Source organism: Cebus imitator, unplaced genomic scaffold (genome assembly GCF_001604975.1).
Source record: "Cebus imitator isolate Cc_AM_T3 unplaced genomic scaffold, Cebus_imitator-1.0 Scaffold238, whole genome shotgun sequence".
In the NCBI taxonomy this organism is placed as follows: domain Eukaryota; kingdom Metazoa; phylum Chordata; class Mammalia; order Primates; family Cebidae; genus Cebus; species Cebus imitator.
The window spans coordinates 2468559-2488709 of NW_016107553.1; the positions used below are offsets into that span (position 1 = coordinate 2468559).

The following is a 20151-nucleotide window of genomic DNA, read 5'->3' on the forward strand; positions in this document are numbered from 1 at the left end:
CTCCCCTTTGGTTAAACCCAAAGAAAAGCCCAAGAACAAGGGAATCTGTCCATGCAGTCCATCAAAATTACTATTCTGGGGCAAAAAGGCGGGTGGAGAACTGTGAAGAGTGAATCAGGAGGGCAAAGAGAAGAGTCATTATATAAACATTTCGATCAGTGTTGTGTTAGTTCATATGACTCCTGGGGCCGCTGAGCAAGGGTTTCTCGGTATACCTAAGATGTGGGAGGAATTTCTCATTTTACCAGTAATGCCAAATTGATTTCAAAAGCACTCACACCAACAGCAATGCGTGGGATCCAGATTAACACATGCATTGCTAAAGTTTCTACTTTTGTTAATTCTGGCAGGTATAAAATGGTATCTTATGGTACTCAATTTGAATTTCCTTGATTACTAATGAGGCTGAGCATTTTTAAAATGTTTATTGAGTTTCCCGTTTTGATAAACGCCTGTTTATATCCCCACCTCCAACTTTTTTCTTTTTTCTGTGTTGTTTTTAGTATACACTGAATACAAATTATTTGCCCTTTATGTGTTGCAAATATTTTCTGTGACTTGCCTCTTTACTTTCTTCTTAGCGGTCTTTGGATAAACAGATACTTTTAAACTTAATACAGTCAAAATTTACCAAACTTTTCTTTTAAGGCCAGTATTTTCTGAAGCTCACTTAAAAAGTTCTTCCTTATCCAAAAGTCAGAAACAGTCACCTGTTATTTTTCTTAGACTGATTCATTTTTATCACATTTCCCCCATCTTTACACTTTGATTTTTACTCTTTTAGTGATGATCTTTGAAAACTTAATACGCATACTTGACTTAAAGTCTAAATTTCATCAGTATCTTCAAGCTTCTATTTCCCATACTATTGTCAACTAGTACTTTCATTCCACTTTGTTTTAAAAATCTCAAATCCATTACTTCTGTATTGCAGACAAGGCTTATTATAGTGCTTTAAATAGTCCTGTTACAAAATTCAAAAGGAATAAAAGGCTATACAGTTTAGTCTCTTTCACGTCTTATCCCTGTGGCACTGAGGTTTCCTCCTAATAGTTCATGTGTATCCTGAAGGTATTTTATTTATAAACAAGCAAATACATGTTGTAGTTTTTCCTACTGTATACAAATAGTAGCAAATCATACACATTAGTGTTCAAGATTATTCCTTTTCGGTAATGTCAGCCTTTTTACTGACATGTTTGCCAATTTTCTTTGTGCACTATGCTTCTGGCATCCTGCTCCTCCCCTTCTGGATTCAACTGTCTTCTTTGCTAAAGAGCAATCTATTAGATCTCTCAGCAAAAGAACGGATGCATTTATCATTCTCTTTCAAATACTAGTTTATCTGTGTACAGAATTCTAGGCTAACAGTTTTTCCTCAGCACTTGGTAGTTATTTTATTGTCTTCCAGCTTTTATTGCTGCCACTGAAAAGTCTGCTGTCGGTATATTAATCCTCTGTTTTTTCTATTACTTTTTTTTCTTATCTTTTGATGCTCTGCAGTTTTGCTATGTCTAACAGCAGACTTGCTTTTATTCATCCTCCTAGGTGTTTCTTAAACCGCTGCTGCTTTCAAGATTCATATTCTATGCATCCTGGAATATTTTTCAAGTCTCTTCCCTCCCCTATTCTTTACGTTGTATCTCCTCACTCTATTCTCTATGTCTCCTAGTCCTCTGATATTTCCCGTCTCTTCCTCTGTGCTCTGTGTTCTCCACTGTATCTTCTAGTTCCCCATTCTATCTTCAGATATGCCCAGTCTGTAGTTTAATCTGTTTTAATTTTCATTAATTATATATAATTTAGTTCTAAAGACTTACCTTTTCAAAGACTTTGCCTTCTTCACACTGTGGAATTCTTAATGGTTTTAATGATTTCTTTTATTCCCCCTCTCATCTCAATCATTTTAAACAATACTTTACTACTTTAAGTTTGTGGGGGGTGATAATTCTCCAAGATTGTGTCTACTGATTTGTGCTCACAATGCACTGTTTTGGATTTTTGATGAGTTCATCTGAGCGAGACTTGTTTTTCTTACATGAATATGATGCAGATTGGATTATGCGTATGTCTGTCTGTGTGCTTATAGCAGTAATTTTCAAACTAAGATCCCTGGGGTTAGGAATTTATATACTCTACATTTTGAGCTTCTTTAAGATTTCGTTAGAACAAAGGAATTAGTGGCTAATAAATCTGCAGTTTTAAAATTCCATGCTCTGTGTCTCTGTGACAAGTGGGAAAACTCAAGCCACTAATTCTGGAGTGTTCAGGGCAATCATATTAATTATAATAACCAGTTATTGGCAAGTACAATGTTTAGTAGCACAGATAGAAAATCATTTATTAGTCTCAACAACCTTATAAGGTTAGAAAAATTTTAAAAGGTTACATGATTTTTTCAAGATCACATGGATGGTGAGGGGTAGAATAAAAATTAAAATCCAGATACATCTGACCCTAGAACCCAGTCACTATTTATTCACTCAATCAAAAATTTACTGAGGAACACTAGGTGCCAGATATGCCAGGTGTTAAGTCTGCTGGTATACAAAGCAGATGTGAAACCTTTCAAACCATCTGTGAATAATCAGTTTCTTTTTTCAAGTTTCCAATCCATTGCAGGGCAGAATTTCAATTAAAAATAAGAAAAAAAAAATTACACCAATGTCTTGCTTTATAAAAGTTTAAAAAAGTTTACCCTTTTTGTATTCATTTCCCCATGGGCTGGTAACATCAGTGTGCAGGCCAATCCCATCTGCAGATCACACCTTTGCATAGCACTGCTTTACAGTATATTGGCAGACTGCTTTTGGCGGCTCTGTATATATTTGTTATGGAAATGACAGCTCTGGGTAGGTGACAAAGTGGAGATAACACTTTTAATAATAATGGCTTTATGTGAAGAACAAGAACTTTCTAAGGAGGGTGTAATTAAGGATTTTAGGTCATAGCCGGCCTAAACTAGTCAGCACAAAAGGGCAGGAGGTGTGAAGACTCAGGAGACAGGGAAAGGCCATACTGCAATTTAATTTTATAGAAGTCTGACAGTTCTGGTGAAAAATGAGTACCACCACGACTTGCTTCCTTTGTCATTCTGGTCCTGTAATAAGGACAGGACAGCAGGTAAAGGCACAGTCAGGAGTACTGATTGTAAGGGCTCTGGAGATCTGCATGTTTTCTTGCCTCATCAACCTGCAAACAACTAGATCACAATAGACACCTGAAACTGGCATGCATACTTGAAATAGCAAGCAAATACTTCCATATTACCCCAAATGAAGCAGGAACATAAAGCTGCTGAAATATATTTCAAAGCAAAAGACTTAAGAATTATTTGCACCATCATTCTCTTATTATGCAAAGCAGGGAATTGATCACACACAAGGAAACTTAACATACTGAAGTCTAATATACATACGACTAATATACTTTTTAAAATAGCAATAAATACCACTAACTGAGGTTTGGAAACTTATTAAGAATGTTTTCATATAATACAGAAATAAAAATATATTCCTCTTTATAAGGTAAGAAGATTAATTTCCCAGGAATGGGCTTTAAGGTTTATCAAAGTTGTGTTGAATGGACTAAATGTTGAGAACATCTTACAGCTACTTTCATTTTACGGAGCAAGTATGGCTATAATATTCAATATTTCAAACTTCAAACTACATTCTTTATCACTATTAGACTCAGAACTACACTGTTTTCCTGCAATTGTGGTTTATTGTAATATCTTAATCCATTTTCTCAAAGACCATTCAACACATTTATACTATTCCAGTAATTACCATGCTACCCAGAAAAACAAGTGAACAGTTTATTAAGAATTAAATGAGGGTATGGAATGTGATACAGTCTAAGTAAGACACTGAAGATGGGTATAATAGTACTACTTGCACAAAAAATTAAATTTCACTTCAAAAAAAAAAATAAACCACAAGACAAAAGAAAAAGCAATTCCATCATTATAAAATAAGCTATTTCATGCAAAGTACTAATCCTCCCCCTCCCCCAAAACCCCAACTTCCCAACAAACAAAAAGCTATCTGAAAGCACTGCCATGCTAACATATTAACCACAGTATATTCATTCATGGAAAAACACACTCATCAAGCAATGGATTTGATGAAATAACACAGTTTGCAATATTGTAAACTCATAGACCACAATGATTTTACATGAAAAGCAATTCCAGATTCACTCATAGGGCGAGTAATATGGGCTACATGTTGAGAGATAATATAAATATAAACCCCATTAATTCTCTCATTATCTTCTAATTATAAAACCTGGAAACTTAGATAATCTGAAAAATTTATATAAAATTTGGCATACTCCATTTGTGTTCCAAGAAATGACTTTAGGATCATATTCATAATTACTAGAGAGCTGTATAAAAAGCACTTCAATGTCAGGATTTGACCTCTTAAATAACGATCATAATTTACATCATAGAAACAACTCCAGAAATGCATTTACTCTGATAAACTCTTACTCAGGACAAGAAACATGATTTTCTAGCACTTTATGTATAAGTTACTGCAAAGGGCCAGTTAATTTACAGACTGAATAAAATGTAAAATAAAAGTGAACTGGTACAGAGAGCAATGGGGAATGTCCTCGTTAAGTGAGTAAAGATCTTTCCTCGACTTTGGAGGGAGCTACAGTCAACAAATAAAATAGACTGCCAAGCCATAATGCATGTACGTCTCTGTAACAAGATGCTTAAGCATGCTTCCTGGAAACGAGTTTTATCTTAGAAAATAGGAATGACATTTTATGGGACAGCATTTCCTTCTATAGCTGCCAAACTGAACACAGGCCTAGTCACCATATGGTGCACAAACTAAGAGCATATTTCCAATTGGGCATAACGTCATGGAGAGGCAACTCAGGAGCAAGTAGCACCTGTTTCACCGTACTTGCCCATTTAGGAGGCCTGGAGGGGACTGAGACAACTACAGTTTATAGTTCTGGGTTGAGTTTACCCATGATGTATAGTTTGGCTATAAACATAGCAATAAAACCAAGTAAAAAAAGAACGGAAAAAAAAATACTTAGGATAAAAAACTACCCAGTCTTGTTGGCTATTTTTTTTCCCTTTAGATTTAAGGTAATTAGAATACATTGGGAAATGATTTAGGATTACCCTTCCCCACCTTGGAAATGTAACATCTTACTTAACTTCCATGAAAAGAACACAGTAATTGTTCAACAGCAAGATTTAGTTTCTCTAAAAAAACAGGAGCACTTTGCTCTAATTTTCACAGAATGACTTTAGAAAATTTTCCAACATGAAAGCCAGAAATTGAGGCCAGTAAAGAAGCTTCTTTAGTAATCAGGACCTATCATAGTTAGAGCTCTTTGGAATGTGTCTTATACATACAAAAGTATCACAAATTAAATCTTCAGCATATTCATAAGTTCTATGAGAAAGATTTCTAATGACAGATAAAAGCTCCCATCAGCAAATTAAATCTGATAAATCAATCTTTCCCAACTAACAACTCAACATAGCATCTGGAATCAAATGTAAAGATCACTCAATCATGATGATGCAAGATGAAGTACAGATGAACAATACATATGAAAAAATTTTGTAAACCGCTGCAGTTCTAAAACAGGTTTATATTACAAAGCAATGTAAATAAATATTGGGCTAGTACAAAAGCTCTTATTTACAGTTTTACAAATGAAATTGTCTTCAGTGTAAATGCTGTGTTTTAAAGAACACAGTACTGTATTAGTAAAACGAGCTGTTGAGGGCATTACAGTTTCTGTTAGAATCAATGAATAATGTATAAAAGGTTCAAGTTAACTCTGTTTATAATTTAGTACAGACAAACCCAGTTTAACCTGGAATGGCATCTGTTAAAGTGCTGAAAAACAGGAAATATTTAGAAAACACTGTACATTATTAAAGCTTTATCAAGTCAGAATGTTAAACTTCTTTCACATTTTTATCCTTTTGCTATAGGCTTGTGGGGCAAGATGATTTTTTTTTTTTTTCAGCAAAGGAGTAAAACTTAGAGGCCATTGCTGCTTTGATGATTTTAGGTTCAGTGGAATTAGTTTCTTAAAACAACTATTTATCCATCAACCATACCTTCAGGTCTCATAATCTGGTAAGTAATCAAATACTCAGGATAAGCCTGGAAGAGAAAGAAATTCAAATAATGGTACATAAATTTTCTTGAAAGATAATAGACTTCCTAAAAGTATTCCTAACATTAGGGAGGAGGCTCTAAATTAGTGTTGTAGATCAGAATCATCTAGGGACATTTTCTCCAAACATCTTTACCCTGACTACAATCCTTTCGATTTTCAATCAGAAAGTCTAGGATGAATACTAAGTTCATGTCTGATTTTAGTAACTGAGGTGATTCCAATACCTACCCCCAGTTCAGAACACTGCCCTAGAACTACTTTTGGCTGGATCTATGCCACTGAGAGCAAAACACAGTTATATACTTCTTTGCTACAGACAGACTAACTGTTAAATACAAGATTTCAATCATTTATAAGAGCTAAAATAATCCGGTAAAATTGGCAAAATTTGAATAAAGTCTGTAGGTCAGATATAATTACCTCAATGGCATTTTCCTGATTTTGATAAATATAAGGGAATATTCTTGTTTTTAGGAAATTTACATGGAAGCAGTTAATGGTAAAGGGACATGCCCTGCAACTTACTCTCAAACAGTTCGCAAAAAAATATGTATACATACACAGGGAAGGAAGAATGATAAGGAAGAAAAAAAGGGAATGATAAAATATTAACATTTAGGAAATCTAGGTAAAGGTTATAAGGGGATTCTCTTTACTATTTTTGTAACTTTTCAAGTCTGAAATTATTTCCAAATAAAATTTTTTAAAAATCCAGTTCTTAAGGCAATAATATGTCTTGTCAATTCAAGGGATTAGTAAAAAGTTAGTATGTCTCTCTAGCATTTTTGAAGATGAACAAATAAAACTGTATTACCTGTTCTCCTCTGTAAATAACATATTCAGCTAACGCTAGGCCATTTACACTGGGCCTACCAGTGACTGAGTGATGACCTGGAGGAGAATGTGCCATTTTCATTGCACTGAACTGCAGGAAAGACTTTCCCAAGGTTACCCGGCAAAAGAGCAGCTGCCTACAACATGAAAAGGAAACGATCACCCTGAAGGCAAATTTGACACATAAATATGACAATCTGTGGACATGGCATAAGTTTTAAAAATTTATTCACACATAAATATTTATGATTGTTTTTATCATTTCACCCCTAAAAGAACTTTTTCAGAATCTCTTCTACTACTCTTATTAATGAAATAATTTGTCACCTTAGTCCTTATTTTAACTACCTGAAAAATGTAATAACCCTATAGAGATGCAGACTCTACCACCTTGTTTATATCTCAGCAAACACACAAGTCACTGGCCAAGTGGGAAGAAGGCTTAGGGCCCTTCCATCAAGTGGCTTGCAAAGTTGGACACATATCTAATTAAGTCCAGTTGATTTTACCTTCAAAATAGATTTGAAATCCATTTACTTTTCTTAATTCTACTATCACCATTAAGTCAAATCACTGAAATTTTCCCCTGGACTATCATATAATGGCTTCTAAAACAGTCTTCTGTTTCTACTCTAATTCCTGTCCATATCTTTCCCATCCAAGTAATTAAAACACATAAAAATTAGATCAAGTCACTTTTCTGCTTAAAACCTTTTAGAGGCTGCTCACTGTACTTTGGAGAAAATCCAAATTCTGCACAGTGGCTCCAGCTTCTCTAATTTCATTTTATGTTCATTATCTCCCATGCACATTAGTTTTTTTCTTTTCTTCACAAAGGCCAAACTTCCTTTACTAACGGTCCCCATCCATATAATTTTCACCACCATTGGAATGGTATCTATTTTATCACTCTTCCACTCGCTGACACCCACTCAATTTTCAGACTTCAGCTGAAATGTTACTTCCTTAGATAGGTCTCTCCTTACGACCAGTTTCAGTAGATTAACCTCCCATTTCTCTCAGGCATGTGATTGGCCTTTCTTAGTTTCAAACAACCTTCTGGTATTGCGTCATTGTTTCTTTTTAGAAGATAGCAGGAGATTTTGGTAGACTAGTTGATGGTTCTATCTTCCAAAGAAGAGGGAGGTATTAAAATGTTGCTTATCACTAATAATCAGAACTATTTAGCCTTCAGACTATATACGACAAAACAGCAGTGTTCAATGTACAAAATCTCAGGAAATTACATGCCTCCTAACCAATCTAATTTATGACCTAAAATAGAAGTGGGTCATACATGGGAGGGCCTACTGTATACCATCTATGCAGCAAGTCTAAATTTAGAGGGATAGTAAAAACAAAACAAACACAAAGAAAGAACTTGTTTCCCTCCACTACTGCAATTCTTTGGCTCAGGAGCCCTTTGAAATCAGCTGGGAAGCTTTCAAAAATTCTAATATCCAGATCATGCCTCAGACCAATTAAATCAGACTCTCTGACGGTGGAACACAGGCATTAATAGTTTTTAATATTCGCTAGGTGATTCCAATGTGCTGCCTAAGTGCAAAGTACTGCTCTAGGGGTTTTTTCTAGATCAGTGGTCAGAAATACAGCGTCACATCTGGGAACTTGGTAGATACTTGAATTCTAAAGCCCCACCCCAGATCTGCTAAATCAGCAACTGAGGAGGTGGTGTCTAAGAATCTGTTTAAATAAGCCCTCCAGGTGATTCTGATGCTTGATAAACTATGCTCTATATGTTCAATAAGCAGTGCCCTAACTGTGGAATAAATCTCAGGAATTAATCTTATTGGATTTTTCAAATGGCATAATTTTTTGCCTATAAGGATTTTGCAAGTTAGGGCCAAGTTACTGAAATGATTTTTAACAAGTGAGTTAGAACAGGTAATTAAAAGTGGAAAAAAAGTACAAAGTAGTTATTTGATTATTATTTGCTTTCAAAAAGGATAGATGTTTTAATTGTAAGTTCTAACAGTAAACTGAGGATTAGGACTCAGGCACTGCCATAAAACAGACTCGGCAAATAATGCCATTTTAGCATCTGAATACTAGATTTTTGAAGAGTCCACAGAGTCCTATAATATTCAAGGACTACAATAAAGCCTCCTTCATGCCTAATGTTACTTTCTACTCAGTATGCTTCAAGGCAGCAGGTATTCTAATGATTAAATTAGTTAAATAGGTCAAATGCTTACATTATAATTGGCCTATACAGATCATTTAATAATTATTAGCAATTATAATCAGTGAGAGGGCCTAAAGCAACCTAAAACATGCCTAGCTTGCATTCTTAAGGCTGTCCAACATAATGCTTTGCTCTAAAAAATGTAACTAGTTCTTATCTGATTATTATAAAAATAATGAGAACAAGTGATGTCTTACCTGTGGCAAATGTAACAAGATCTGTCTTTGTGAACTGGACACCCAGTACCTCCTCCAATTCCATATACGTATTGATTGCTTTTGGAAGAGTTTTCAGCAAAATAGATGCCAGCTCCAAACATGCCACCTATGTATGCATGCCTTTCATCAAAGCCTTTGTGGATAATTGCATTCACAAAAGGAGACCCTGAAATACATATAGATGGATAACAACAATTTAAAATTTATCTTAAAAGAAAAAGTAAAAAACTAGTTTCTTAGAAACAGAATTCTTAAATATACAGCCCCACCACAATAAAGCCAGAACAAAAAAGGGTAACCAGTTAACTGTCAGCCAGCTTACTATTTTAGAATAAAGAACTGCTAACATCAATTAATGTTTCTAATAGGATGCTGGTTCATGTGCTAAAATAAGGACACAGGTTGAACTAGAAAAACAGATTACTTGAAATATCAGTGCAAGAGTTATCAATATCAGACTGAAAATCCATACAAATCTGAAACCAAGAGTCTCATAATTCACTTTAGATAGCAAAGCTAAATGCAGTTAGGTCTTACGATGATGCCTGTGCCTGTGTACTTTTTTTTTAAGTCATCCAGTGGCCCAGGTAGTTCACATTCTTTTTTTTTTTTTTTTTCAGATGGAGTCTTGCTCTGTGGCCTAGGCTGGAGTGCAGTAGCACTCTGCACCCTCTGCCTCCCGGGTTCAAGCAATTCTCCTGTCTTAGCCTCCTGAGTAGCTGAGACTACAGGTGCACACTACCACGCCCAGTTAATTTTTGTATTTTTAGTAGAGATGGGGTTTCACCATTTTGGTCAGGCTGGTCTTGAACTCCTGACCTCAGGTGATCCACCCAACTCAGCCTCCCAAAGTGCTGGGATTACAGGTTTGAGCCAGTGCACCTGGCCCAACTTTCACATTCTTATTCTCTTTCTTATACCTCTTCTCTGTCTTCTATCCTTCCACTTCTGCCTTTCGTCAACTGCTTTACAACGTTCTATCTGCAAATGTGGTACTTTCTCTTACTCCTTGCACATTGACTTCTTTTTCCTCTTTCCTTGGGAGTGGAGTAGAGTGGGAGACGGTAAAAGTGAAAAACCCACAGCTAATTCATTTATCAAGATCACATTCCCTGTCCACAGAGAGACAGGAAAATACACTGAATTCTACTTTACAGAAATACAGATAAATAGAATCACTTTTTTAGTTAACTTGAGAAAACCAAAATTATTTATATTACAAATTAGAAAAACCACATTATAACCATCAAGTTAACAGACAAATATTATGCTCTGGGTCAAGAGATTAGCCTGATGATTATTTAGGGTTTTGGAATAAGGGGTGCTATTTAGATACTGCACATGAATCCATTCTGTTACTACCATTCTCTGAGGGTATTATGAAGTTTCTTGTGTTTTAGAGAACTTTGCAGGTCTCTAACATTTTTCTGCAATCAAGAACAAGTGAAGAAACAGACTAGAACTACTATGGGTTATGTATCTGAAGGCCCGATAAATACTACATTAATATATTTAACTCCGCTAAAATCTGAAAGACTAATCAACAGCTGTCAGCTTATAAGACAAAAAAACCACAAAATTCCAAGAATAGTAAGTAATTGTGCTTTCAATTCAATTCTATAGTTATCAGAAACTTCTACAGGTTCAATAACAATGGCTCTTTTCACATTGTGTGGGTTTGATACTTAGAATAAAAATCAGAATAGGATGTATACCTTCTTTTGAGGTGATTCCCAGGTCTTATTTTATTTTTAATTCAATCAATTAGTTAAAACACAAAATTTCTTAGAGTGACCATAAGCAAAATTTACTATTTAAAGAAAAAAAGGAAAAGATAGTCAACACTCCCATTTCTCTCTATTCTTTACCGTGGTAATCTTATTTAAAAACAATCCATTATAAAATATACAAATTCAAAAGAAGTTGAAAATATGAATATAAACGTAAAATTTACAGAAATACTAGGTTTATTTTAAAAGAATGACATAAAGAATATACAGGCTTATTATTATTTCACATCCAAACCAAAAAAACTATCCTAATGTGGAGGACAGTGGTAGAGTTGGGGGAGAGGACTCTTACCATGAAATAGCATTCGTTCATTGGCATGGTTGTGGTTTTCTTCAGAAACCTCTTTTCTCCTGTGAGTATATCTTTCCCATAGTTTCTTGTTACAAACCTTCTGAATCTACACAAAATAAGCCAGTAAAATCAAATCTTTATGTCTTTATAATTACTTACTGACTTCTTCAACTAAACCAAAGATAGGTCATACTTTTAGCTAGAAGGTAGGCAAAACTTTTCTCTGAAATATAAAATGTGTTAATAAACTAAAAATACCTTGTCCCAACCATTAAGTTAGAAGTATAGCTACATTTTGGAGATTAAAAAATTCAAAGAAAAAAAGGCTATATGTGAAGGTCAAGAATACTGTTAACTTATTAAAATACTTCCATTCTCATTAACTTAAAACTATTACAAAAACACCTCCAAATCAGACATGCCAAGCTTTTTTCTGTACAAAGTACTAGAAAGAGTATTCTTTTCTCCCAATGTAACTGTCTCAGAGTACCATATTAATCTGTTTTAAATTAAGAATATTTGAAATAGTGTCCTCCCCCCACCCATAACACACACACACACACACACACACACACAATTGCTCCCTCGACCCTCTAATTCTGAAAATTTTTGTCTGGAGAAGATTTTAAGGTAGATGCTTGTCTCATTATGAATATTTCTAGGAACAAATTCACAATCCTAGTGTTGTTTCTTAGCTGTGTTTAAAGGTGCTACAGCCCCCTGCTGGTCCCTAGAGCACACCTAGGAGCTGATGGTTTTATTCTTGACTCAGTGCAAAATATTGCCACAGACGTAGTTAAGGACCATAACTGTCATAAATCAATCTCATTTACACATTAAAAAGAAACAAAGAAACCCTGTTTCATCACTGAAAAATTTTTCATTAAACATTACATGAAAATATCTTTATTACAAGAAGAAAAGTGTATCTTTCTCAAATCCAACTACTTTAGAAATCAAACACACAATCTCTCTCCTGCTCTCACTCTTAATAAAACTTCACACATATTGTTAATGCTTGTAGTCAAAGTGGACTTGACTGAAATGTACCTGAAGTAGGCATGCATTTGTCTGATTAAATATTATACTCATAGTATGTTATGAAACAGTAATACATTACAGCTGATTTTATACTGTTCAGAGTTTAACATCTGTGTATCAGAAAGGCATTTGCCACATTTTAATTCTAACCTTATGTCTCATTTTTACAGTTATTAAGAATATACTGCATCAATGTAGTTAATACAAATTCATTATTCATTAAGTATGGTGTGAAGTTTTGATTGCTGTAGTTCTAGAAAAACATAATGTTACAAAAGTTCCTAAGAAGAGTAACTAAAATCAATAAGATAGAATGGTCATTAAATGACTCAAAACATTTCTAAAAGACTGTTTTTTTTTTTTTTTCTCCAAAAGATGAGGAGAGGGTATTATTAAAGTTTATAAAAGGGTGATATATCTGGGGACTTTGAGAAACCTGGAGTAGTCAATCAGTATAAAAAAATAACCATTCTATGGCTATAAAGATGGTATCCGCCACAGAAAAATTTAGCTTTGTTATAATAGAGTACTTTATATAAAGTCTTGAACCTATAGCATTTATCATTACCCCAAGATAAAGCATAACCCATAAACTTGAATATGTTCAGCAAGAATTTAATTATTATCCATTATTAAAAATAGTAGAGGGATTTGGAGAATATTAACCTTCCAAGGGTTAAATTCTTCCCCAAAACAGTCTCTGATCATGAGTCAAGGACTTACTAGGCTAGACAGATTATACTCTTATGAAAGTTACTCATGGCTTCAGGCTTTGAAAACTATGGTCTCAGAAAACTTTATTTTCACTAATTTATTACCTTGAGAATATTGTATCTATTGAAGATTCCACCTGCATGACCTCCATCTCTGTGCTCTCGAACTGTACTTTGCATCTGATGGAAAAATGGTTTGAAATATATGTGCATTAGCATTTGTGTATTTTCTGATTTGGCAAACATGGTTCTTGACTCATCTGACCCTATTTTTGAGAATACAAAACGGGTTTGAACATTTTTATTATTCAAAGAATATGAGGGCTGGGGATGGTGGCCCACTTTAGGAGGCTGAAGCAGGCAGACTGCGTGAGCTCAGCAGTTCAAGACCAGCCTGGGCAACATGGCAAAACCCCGTCTCTACTAAAAACACAAAACAAAAACAAAAACAACAAAAAAGAAGAACATGAGTTTTATAAATTCATGAGTAATATGTTCTAGAGGCAGTTATTAGAAAACATTTATAGGTCAAAATTATATAATGCAAACTAAAGGAAGAAAAAGAAGCCAGAGGATACAAGGTGAACTAAACATACAAAGCCAGCCTACTATTGAAGGTATATGAACATACCTCTTCCTCCACAGACTGAAACTCTTTATCATCAAGAGACAGATCTATGAGAATTGTTCCACTACCACAGGTGTTCAAAGTTAAATATGGGTTAAGACCTATGAAACAAAATTTGAAGGTAGAAAAATAAATAGCCAAAAAACAATGAACATCAAAACCAAAAATAACCACCTAATTTTTCTGATGCTTACTACCAATTTTAAAAAACATTTTATACTGTGATAATTTAGCTATTTAGAAAGGCTGAAAGTACAGAGTTCCTATGTACGTTTCACCCACTTCCCCCCTAATGTTACCATTTTATAACCATAGCACATTTGTCAAAACTGATTAAATTATAGAAGTCATTTTTTTTTTTTTCCACCAGTTTTCCCCACTAATGTTCTTTTTTTTTGTTCTGGGATCAAAACCATTACACCACATTGCATTTAGACTAATTTTGACCCTGTGGAAATATTTCGGAAAATCTTTCTCTTTATCTCCTATTCTTAATGAGTTTGTAACACATTTTCTTCTTCAAATTACTTCCTTTGCCAACTACACAGGCCTTTCAACATTTATCTTTCTTCTTTGTAAATATGAGGAAGAATTATGACAGAAACTTGCAGAGTCTCAGGTAATTTTAAATCACCCTAGAATGAGAAATCCCTAGTTTACCACCTATTGAATGTATACTCTGTCCCATAACAGATTGTTTACCTCAGCAATGAATTTGTGATGTTTTCCAAATGTCAATGACCAAGATAATCATATATATTTTTGTATCTTTACTTGTACAGAAGCTTTTAAAATTGGATTTTAAACAGAATTTTCTAATTCCTTTGATATATTTGTAGCACAACTTTCTCCTTTAATCTCTACAACAATATCTCCAACACCGCTGTTTTCCTGTGCAGGGGCCAAATCCTTTACTGCTGGGTCAGTGCATGAAGTTTGTCTCTGGAGATGAAGAGCACTATTGTGGTTCTAAGCTATAGTCTGAAGAACAGGACTACTACCAACATGCAATGTTAATAAACACAGTGGCCGAACTGCAATATCTTTAAGGATTATGAAGGGCATATGGAGAGTATTTTACAGAAAAAAGACTGTGACAAATGCTTGACTAAGGCATCTGCAACATATGCAAGAAGATGTTTATCAATAACTGAAAGATCAGTATGGTACTAGTCATCTATTGACTTGATGCACTGAATAATAGGTAAAGCTGTTAAGTCAGCATGACTGATTGTTAGAAGATCATCACAGGCAGCTACCAGTTCCACTTTGTAAATTAGGTAGAAGTATGGAATCCCTGTTGGTTGACTAACATCAGGTTGGGGAAAAAAAAAAAAAAAGAATCCAGGCTTCGAATGAACATAAGGAAGGTGGTAACTTTATGTAGGAAAGTGATCCTGATATGCCAGATCAGACATGACATTTTGTCTCATGACGTTTCTCCTTCATATAGGAATGAATGTTCCTATCCAAATGTAGCTGGATGTATCAGAGTGACTACAGGACCAGAGGTGGCATGAAAGTACCTCTGCCATTTGGAGGCAATGTATCTATTTCTGTTATTGAGTCTTTCAGCTTTTCAGAACAGCCCTAATACCTAAGATACGTTTAATATACAAATACTGCCAACTTTTCTTTTCTACCCTGCCTCTTTCCCAAAAGACTCTTGTTATCCTAATTCTCCATCATAATCTTATCATACCAGATCAGTATTATTCCAGTAGAGTCACAATGATGGTCTACAACTGAGGGTTCTAGTTCCTTATTTTTAGAGCTAATTATATTGTATGTTAATATTCCTGGAAGCCAAGGATTTTTCCTCCTCTTTATCTTATAAAAATTTGTCCTTTATACTAGAAAAAGCCAAGACTATATTGCACTTTAAATATCTTGTCCTAGTCCCTATCAGGCAGTGAAATACATCTACCTTTAATTAAGCTTATTCTATAATACCAGTTGAAAGTATTCCTTAGCTTGAATCACCTACATTTTTAGAAGTGCTCTTACTTCTTCAGAGGTGGACCCCATCCTGGCTGGCATACATTCTTTCCCAAAAATACCTTCATTTTTACTAATGGAGGTTTCTCTTTAACCCCAGCTGTACAGCTAGGACATTCAATTATTGGATATTTTTGACCCCAGGATACATCACTCCCAGTTTAACAATAAAGTTAAATGTGGTTTTGACACTTAATTTACCTTTTTACACCCATACCTGGTACAGATAAAATGTTAACATCTGCTGAATAAATGCGATTTGCATTTTCCTTACGTGCCAACATTAAGGAGAAATAAAAATATTATTCAACTTTGTTTTGTTTAATTTCCTCAGTTGCAACATTATTGTTTTTCAGTATTTTCCAGTATTTTCATCCCAAATGCTTAAAATTTTATCTATGTATAGAGATCTGTTACAGTATTTTAAGGGTTAGCCTGAACACTTAGTCATTATCTATTATATTACCATAAGACATGAGATACTTAAGTTTCAGATCTTTACAATTATAAAATTTTAGAGCTAGAATAATGTCAGAAAATAATCCCAACTAACTTCCTTATTTTCAGGAGCTAAAACAATTCCCAAATTTCTGAATGATCCAGAAATTTTACTTAGGTTCACATCTTAGCAGCAGCAGCTCAGTAAGTTTAAGTTAGTAGCAGAGCTAAAACTTAATCCCAGTTTCCTGAATCCTAAATTAGTATTCTTCCTATTAAACAGATTCTCTCATACATATTTTTAAATTGTAATTTAGTACACCAAGAGTTGCCTTTATGCAAACTGTTAAATTGACAACAGCAATTATTAAAATAAAATACCTTGTTGTCCGGAGATAAGTCTCTCAACTCCTTTAATTAGTTTGTGTCTATGTCCATAAGCATTGATTCCAATCTCCTTCAGCTCCTTGTGCCCCATCTCAACTAATACATCCAAAGTGATCTTACACAAGAGGAGGAAACTATTTAGAACGCTTATGTGCTGAACAGTCATATACTGGTGCTCTCATAATACGTAAGATTCATACATTTACTCCAGGTTATTTTAAACATTTCGAAAAACGTTATTTCCATTTAGCATAAGAACCTGAGCAGAACTAAAATGCAAAACAAAAATGCACTTTCAAATTAACCACATTCAGGTATTTTATCTTTTCCATAAGACTTTTCTACCATCACTCTACATCCAACCCTATTTATATAATGTCTTTCAATGGTTCCTTCCAAGTCTGGACTATGCCAAGTGGTACTTCTGCATCACTGTTCAAAGTAACCCTTTTACCTTTAATACAGTAATACATTATGGTTTCATGAAATTGAAGCCATTCTTTAAAATCCTGTTTTATTTACACATGTTCCATGAAGCTTTCTATGAAGAGTCCAGCTCACAGTAATCTCTTCCTTCTTCAAATTTCTAAAATCTATGCTAAAGCTTGAATTTTCATATGTTCTTATTCTAGTTCCCTAACTACACTGAAAGTTCCTTAGGGTGCAAATCTACAATAATACTATTTTCTGAAAAACCACAAAAATCAGTAAATGTATTCTGTCAGAGTACTTTAAACTAAGACTGCTTAGAAAAGCCCAGATATGGCTGGCATATTCATATACCTTCCCATAGCAGCTAGAAAAGTGTCAGGCTTAAGAGAGAGAACTGAATAGAGACAACTAATTGCAATGCTACTGAAGGAATAAAAAAGCCAAACAAGGGACAGAGACAGCTACAATCCCAGGGCTGGAGAGAACTGAATAGAGACAGCTCAAGGATAACTTACTTCAATAACTGAATAAGCTAAACTTCCCATTCAAGAAAGCTATTTTACCATTACTACACAAGTCAATTGTGTGCTAATAAGCTAAATGAAAGTTTCAAGATCGAGCCAAATTAGAAGGCTGACTGATGTCATCTCTTAAAAAACATTCTCCCCCAATAGCTTACATGGTTTAGCTCATTTCAAGTTTGTTCCAAATTTTCCTTGAGCTTCCATAAAACACTAAACACAACAATATGATTCATCTACTCACCTGTTCTCTCTCAAATATATCCATTAGGTGCTCAAGTCCAAGATTCCTTACAAATTGAGTTATGCTAAAATCTACTCCTGGAACTGGGAGATAAAAAAAATCCGAAACAAATGGAATTTCACACCAGAATAATGTATTTCATCACTATAACAATAATGTCTTATTACTATATATGAAGAAAATAAAGATGAAGCAAAATATTTATAGCCGCTTAGGATATAATACTGAACAAGAAAAAGCTATACAATTTCAACATTAGAAAAAACAGTTAATCAATGGGGCAGTCTCAGTACTCCACATTGTTGCATAAGGTGAAATGAATTTTAACAGAAAAGGTTTACATCCAAAGAGTAGGTTAAGGGCTGGGAGTGGTGGCTCATGCCTGTAATCCCAGCACTTTGGGAGACCGAGGTAGGTGGATCACCTGAGGTCAAGAGTTTGAAACTGGCCTGGCCAACATGGTGAAACCCTATCTCTACTAAAAATACAAAAATTACCCGGGCGTGGTGGCGGATGCCTATAATCCCAGCTACTCGGGAGATTGAGGCAGGAGAATCACTTGAACCCTTGAGGCAGAGGTTGCAGTGAGCCAAGATCACACCACTGCATGCCAGCGTGGGTGACAAAAGGAAAACTCTGTCTCCAAAAAGAAAAAAAAAGAAAAAAAATAAAGCAATATAAGGCTAAACCTTTTTAAGGCTATGTTAACTAATTTGATACTAATAGTTGTATTTAAAGTTAAAAATGACTTTTTAGCATTCCAAATGACAAATATGGGCTACAATACCAATGAGAAAGTTATTTTTGCAGAATGTCTCACCCTCCTTTTTCTCCAAACTGGAAGCACCCTCTGTTCCACTTGAACTAACTACTGAAGACAGTTCTGAAAAACTCCCAGATAAGTTGTCAAGACTGCTGGCTGCAGAAAGGCTTGATGGGCTAGGTGGACCTGATGAGAGAGCATCTGCAGTGGCTCCTGGGCTTCTTACACCATTGAGCACTTGAGGCTTGTAACAAGAAGGCAGAACAGAAGGGGGCATGGCTGCTGTCAGAAGAGCGCTGACATCATCTGCCTAGGGTATGTGCCAGAGACAAAATCTGCCATAAGCAAGTTTTAAATTACTATTATACCTAATAAAATATACTTAAAAATATGACAAAACCTAGCAATTTGTGCCAGGATCATCACAATGAAGGATTATTCATTTTAAAAAGTGAAGCAAATAGGTTAATACAGGTCAAACATCCCAAGTCTGAATTTTTTAAAATGTTGATGTAAAGCTCAAAGGAAGTGTTCATTGTAGCATCTTGGATTTCAGATTTTGGGATCAGGGATGCTCAATAGTAAACATAATGCAAGTATTTCAAAATCTGAAAAAGGAATCCAAAAGCCGAAACATATCTGGTCCTAAGCATTTCCGATAAGGGATATTCAATCTGTATCCAGCTAAACTGTTATTAAAATATAAGACATAACTGAGAACATCTCTTCCAATACACATATAATCAAAATATAACTTAAATGTGGCAATAATTCTGATATTATGACCGAGAAACACAATGAATTACAGAAATACCAAATTTAAAAGGTAAGAGCTTTTAATCCTATTGTGGTTATTCTGAACTAACTCAACCTACATGGAACTTTAGCAAACAGAATCGTTTGCATTTCCCGAAAAATACCCAGCAATATATTTGTTCCTCAAAATTGAAAGCTTTTTGGAGAGGAGGTGGGTAGGAAAGATAATCCTTTTAATCAAATCTGCTAGAACGGGGCCGGGTGTAGTGGCTTATGCCTGTAATCCCAGCGCTTTGGGAGGCCAAGGCGGGTGGATCGCTAGAGGTCAGGACCAGCCTGGCCAACATGGTGAAACTCTGTCTCTACTAAAAATACAAAAATTATTAGCCAGGTGTGGTGGCACATGACTGTAATTCCAGCTACTTGGGAGGCTGAGGCAGGAGAATCATTTGAACCTGGGAGGTGGAGCTTGGAGTGAGCCAAGATCATGGCCACTGCACTCCAGCCTGGGTGACAGAGCAAGACTCTGTCTCAAAAAACAAAAAAACGTGCTAGAATGGAAAAAAGTCCCCACATTTACTGGTATATTAATTTGTTTAATTAGTAATATATACTATTCTTTCATAATCTTCAACTAATATTCAGCAAGGAATAAATCAGTACTTGTTTCATAGTCATTTGTTCTGCCTATTCATCACCTTTCTCTTCCCCCAGTCTGT

General features: G+C 34.9%; 1 protein-coding gene across 2 annotated transcripts in view; it reads right to left on the minus strand.

Moving 5' to 3' along the window:
* Positions 1-3289: 3289 nt before the first annotated feature.
* The window catches only part of TNKS2 (tankyrase 2), a 65487-nt gene continuing 48625 nt past the window's right edge, over positions 3290-20151 (minus strand). For both annotated transcript variants that reach the window (XM_017498210.2, XM_017498211.2), the window contains 9 exons: positions 18734-18986; positions 17914-17996; positions 16711-16831; positions 13897-13994; positions 13371-13445; positions 11512-11617; positions 9409-9595; positions 6986-7142; positions 3290-6155 (listed from right to left, as the gene is read on the minus strand). In XM_017498210.2, the coding sequence (XP_017353699.1) occupies positions 6093-6155; positions 6986-7142; positions 9409-9595; positions 11512-11617; positions 13371-13445; positions 13897-13994; positions 16711-16831; positions 17914-17996; positions 18734-18986 (1143 nt within the window). In that variant the 3' untranslated portion in view covers positions 3290-6092. The remainder of the gene's footprint in view (positions 6156-6985; positions 7143-9408; positions 9596-11511; positions 11618-13370; positions 13446-13896; positions 13995-16710; positions 16832-17913; positions 17997-18733; positions 18987-20151) is intronic.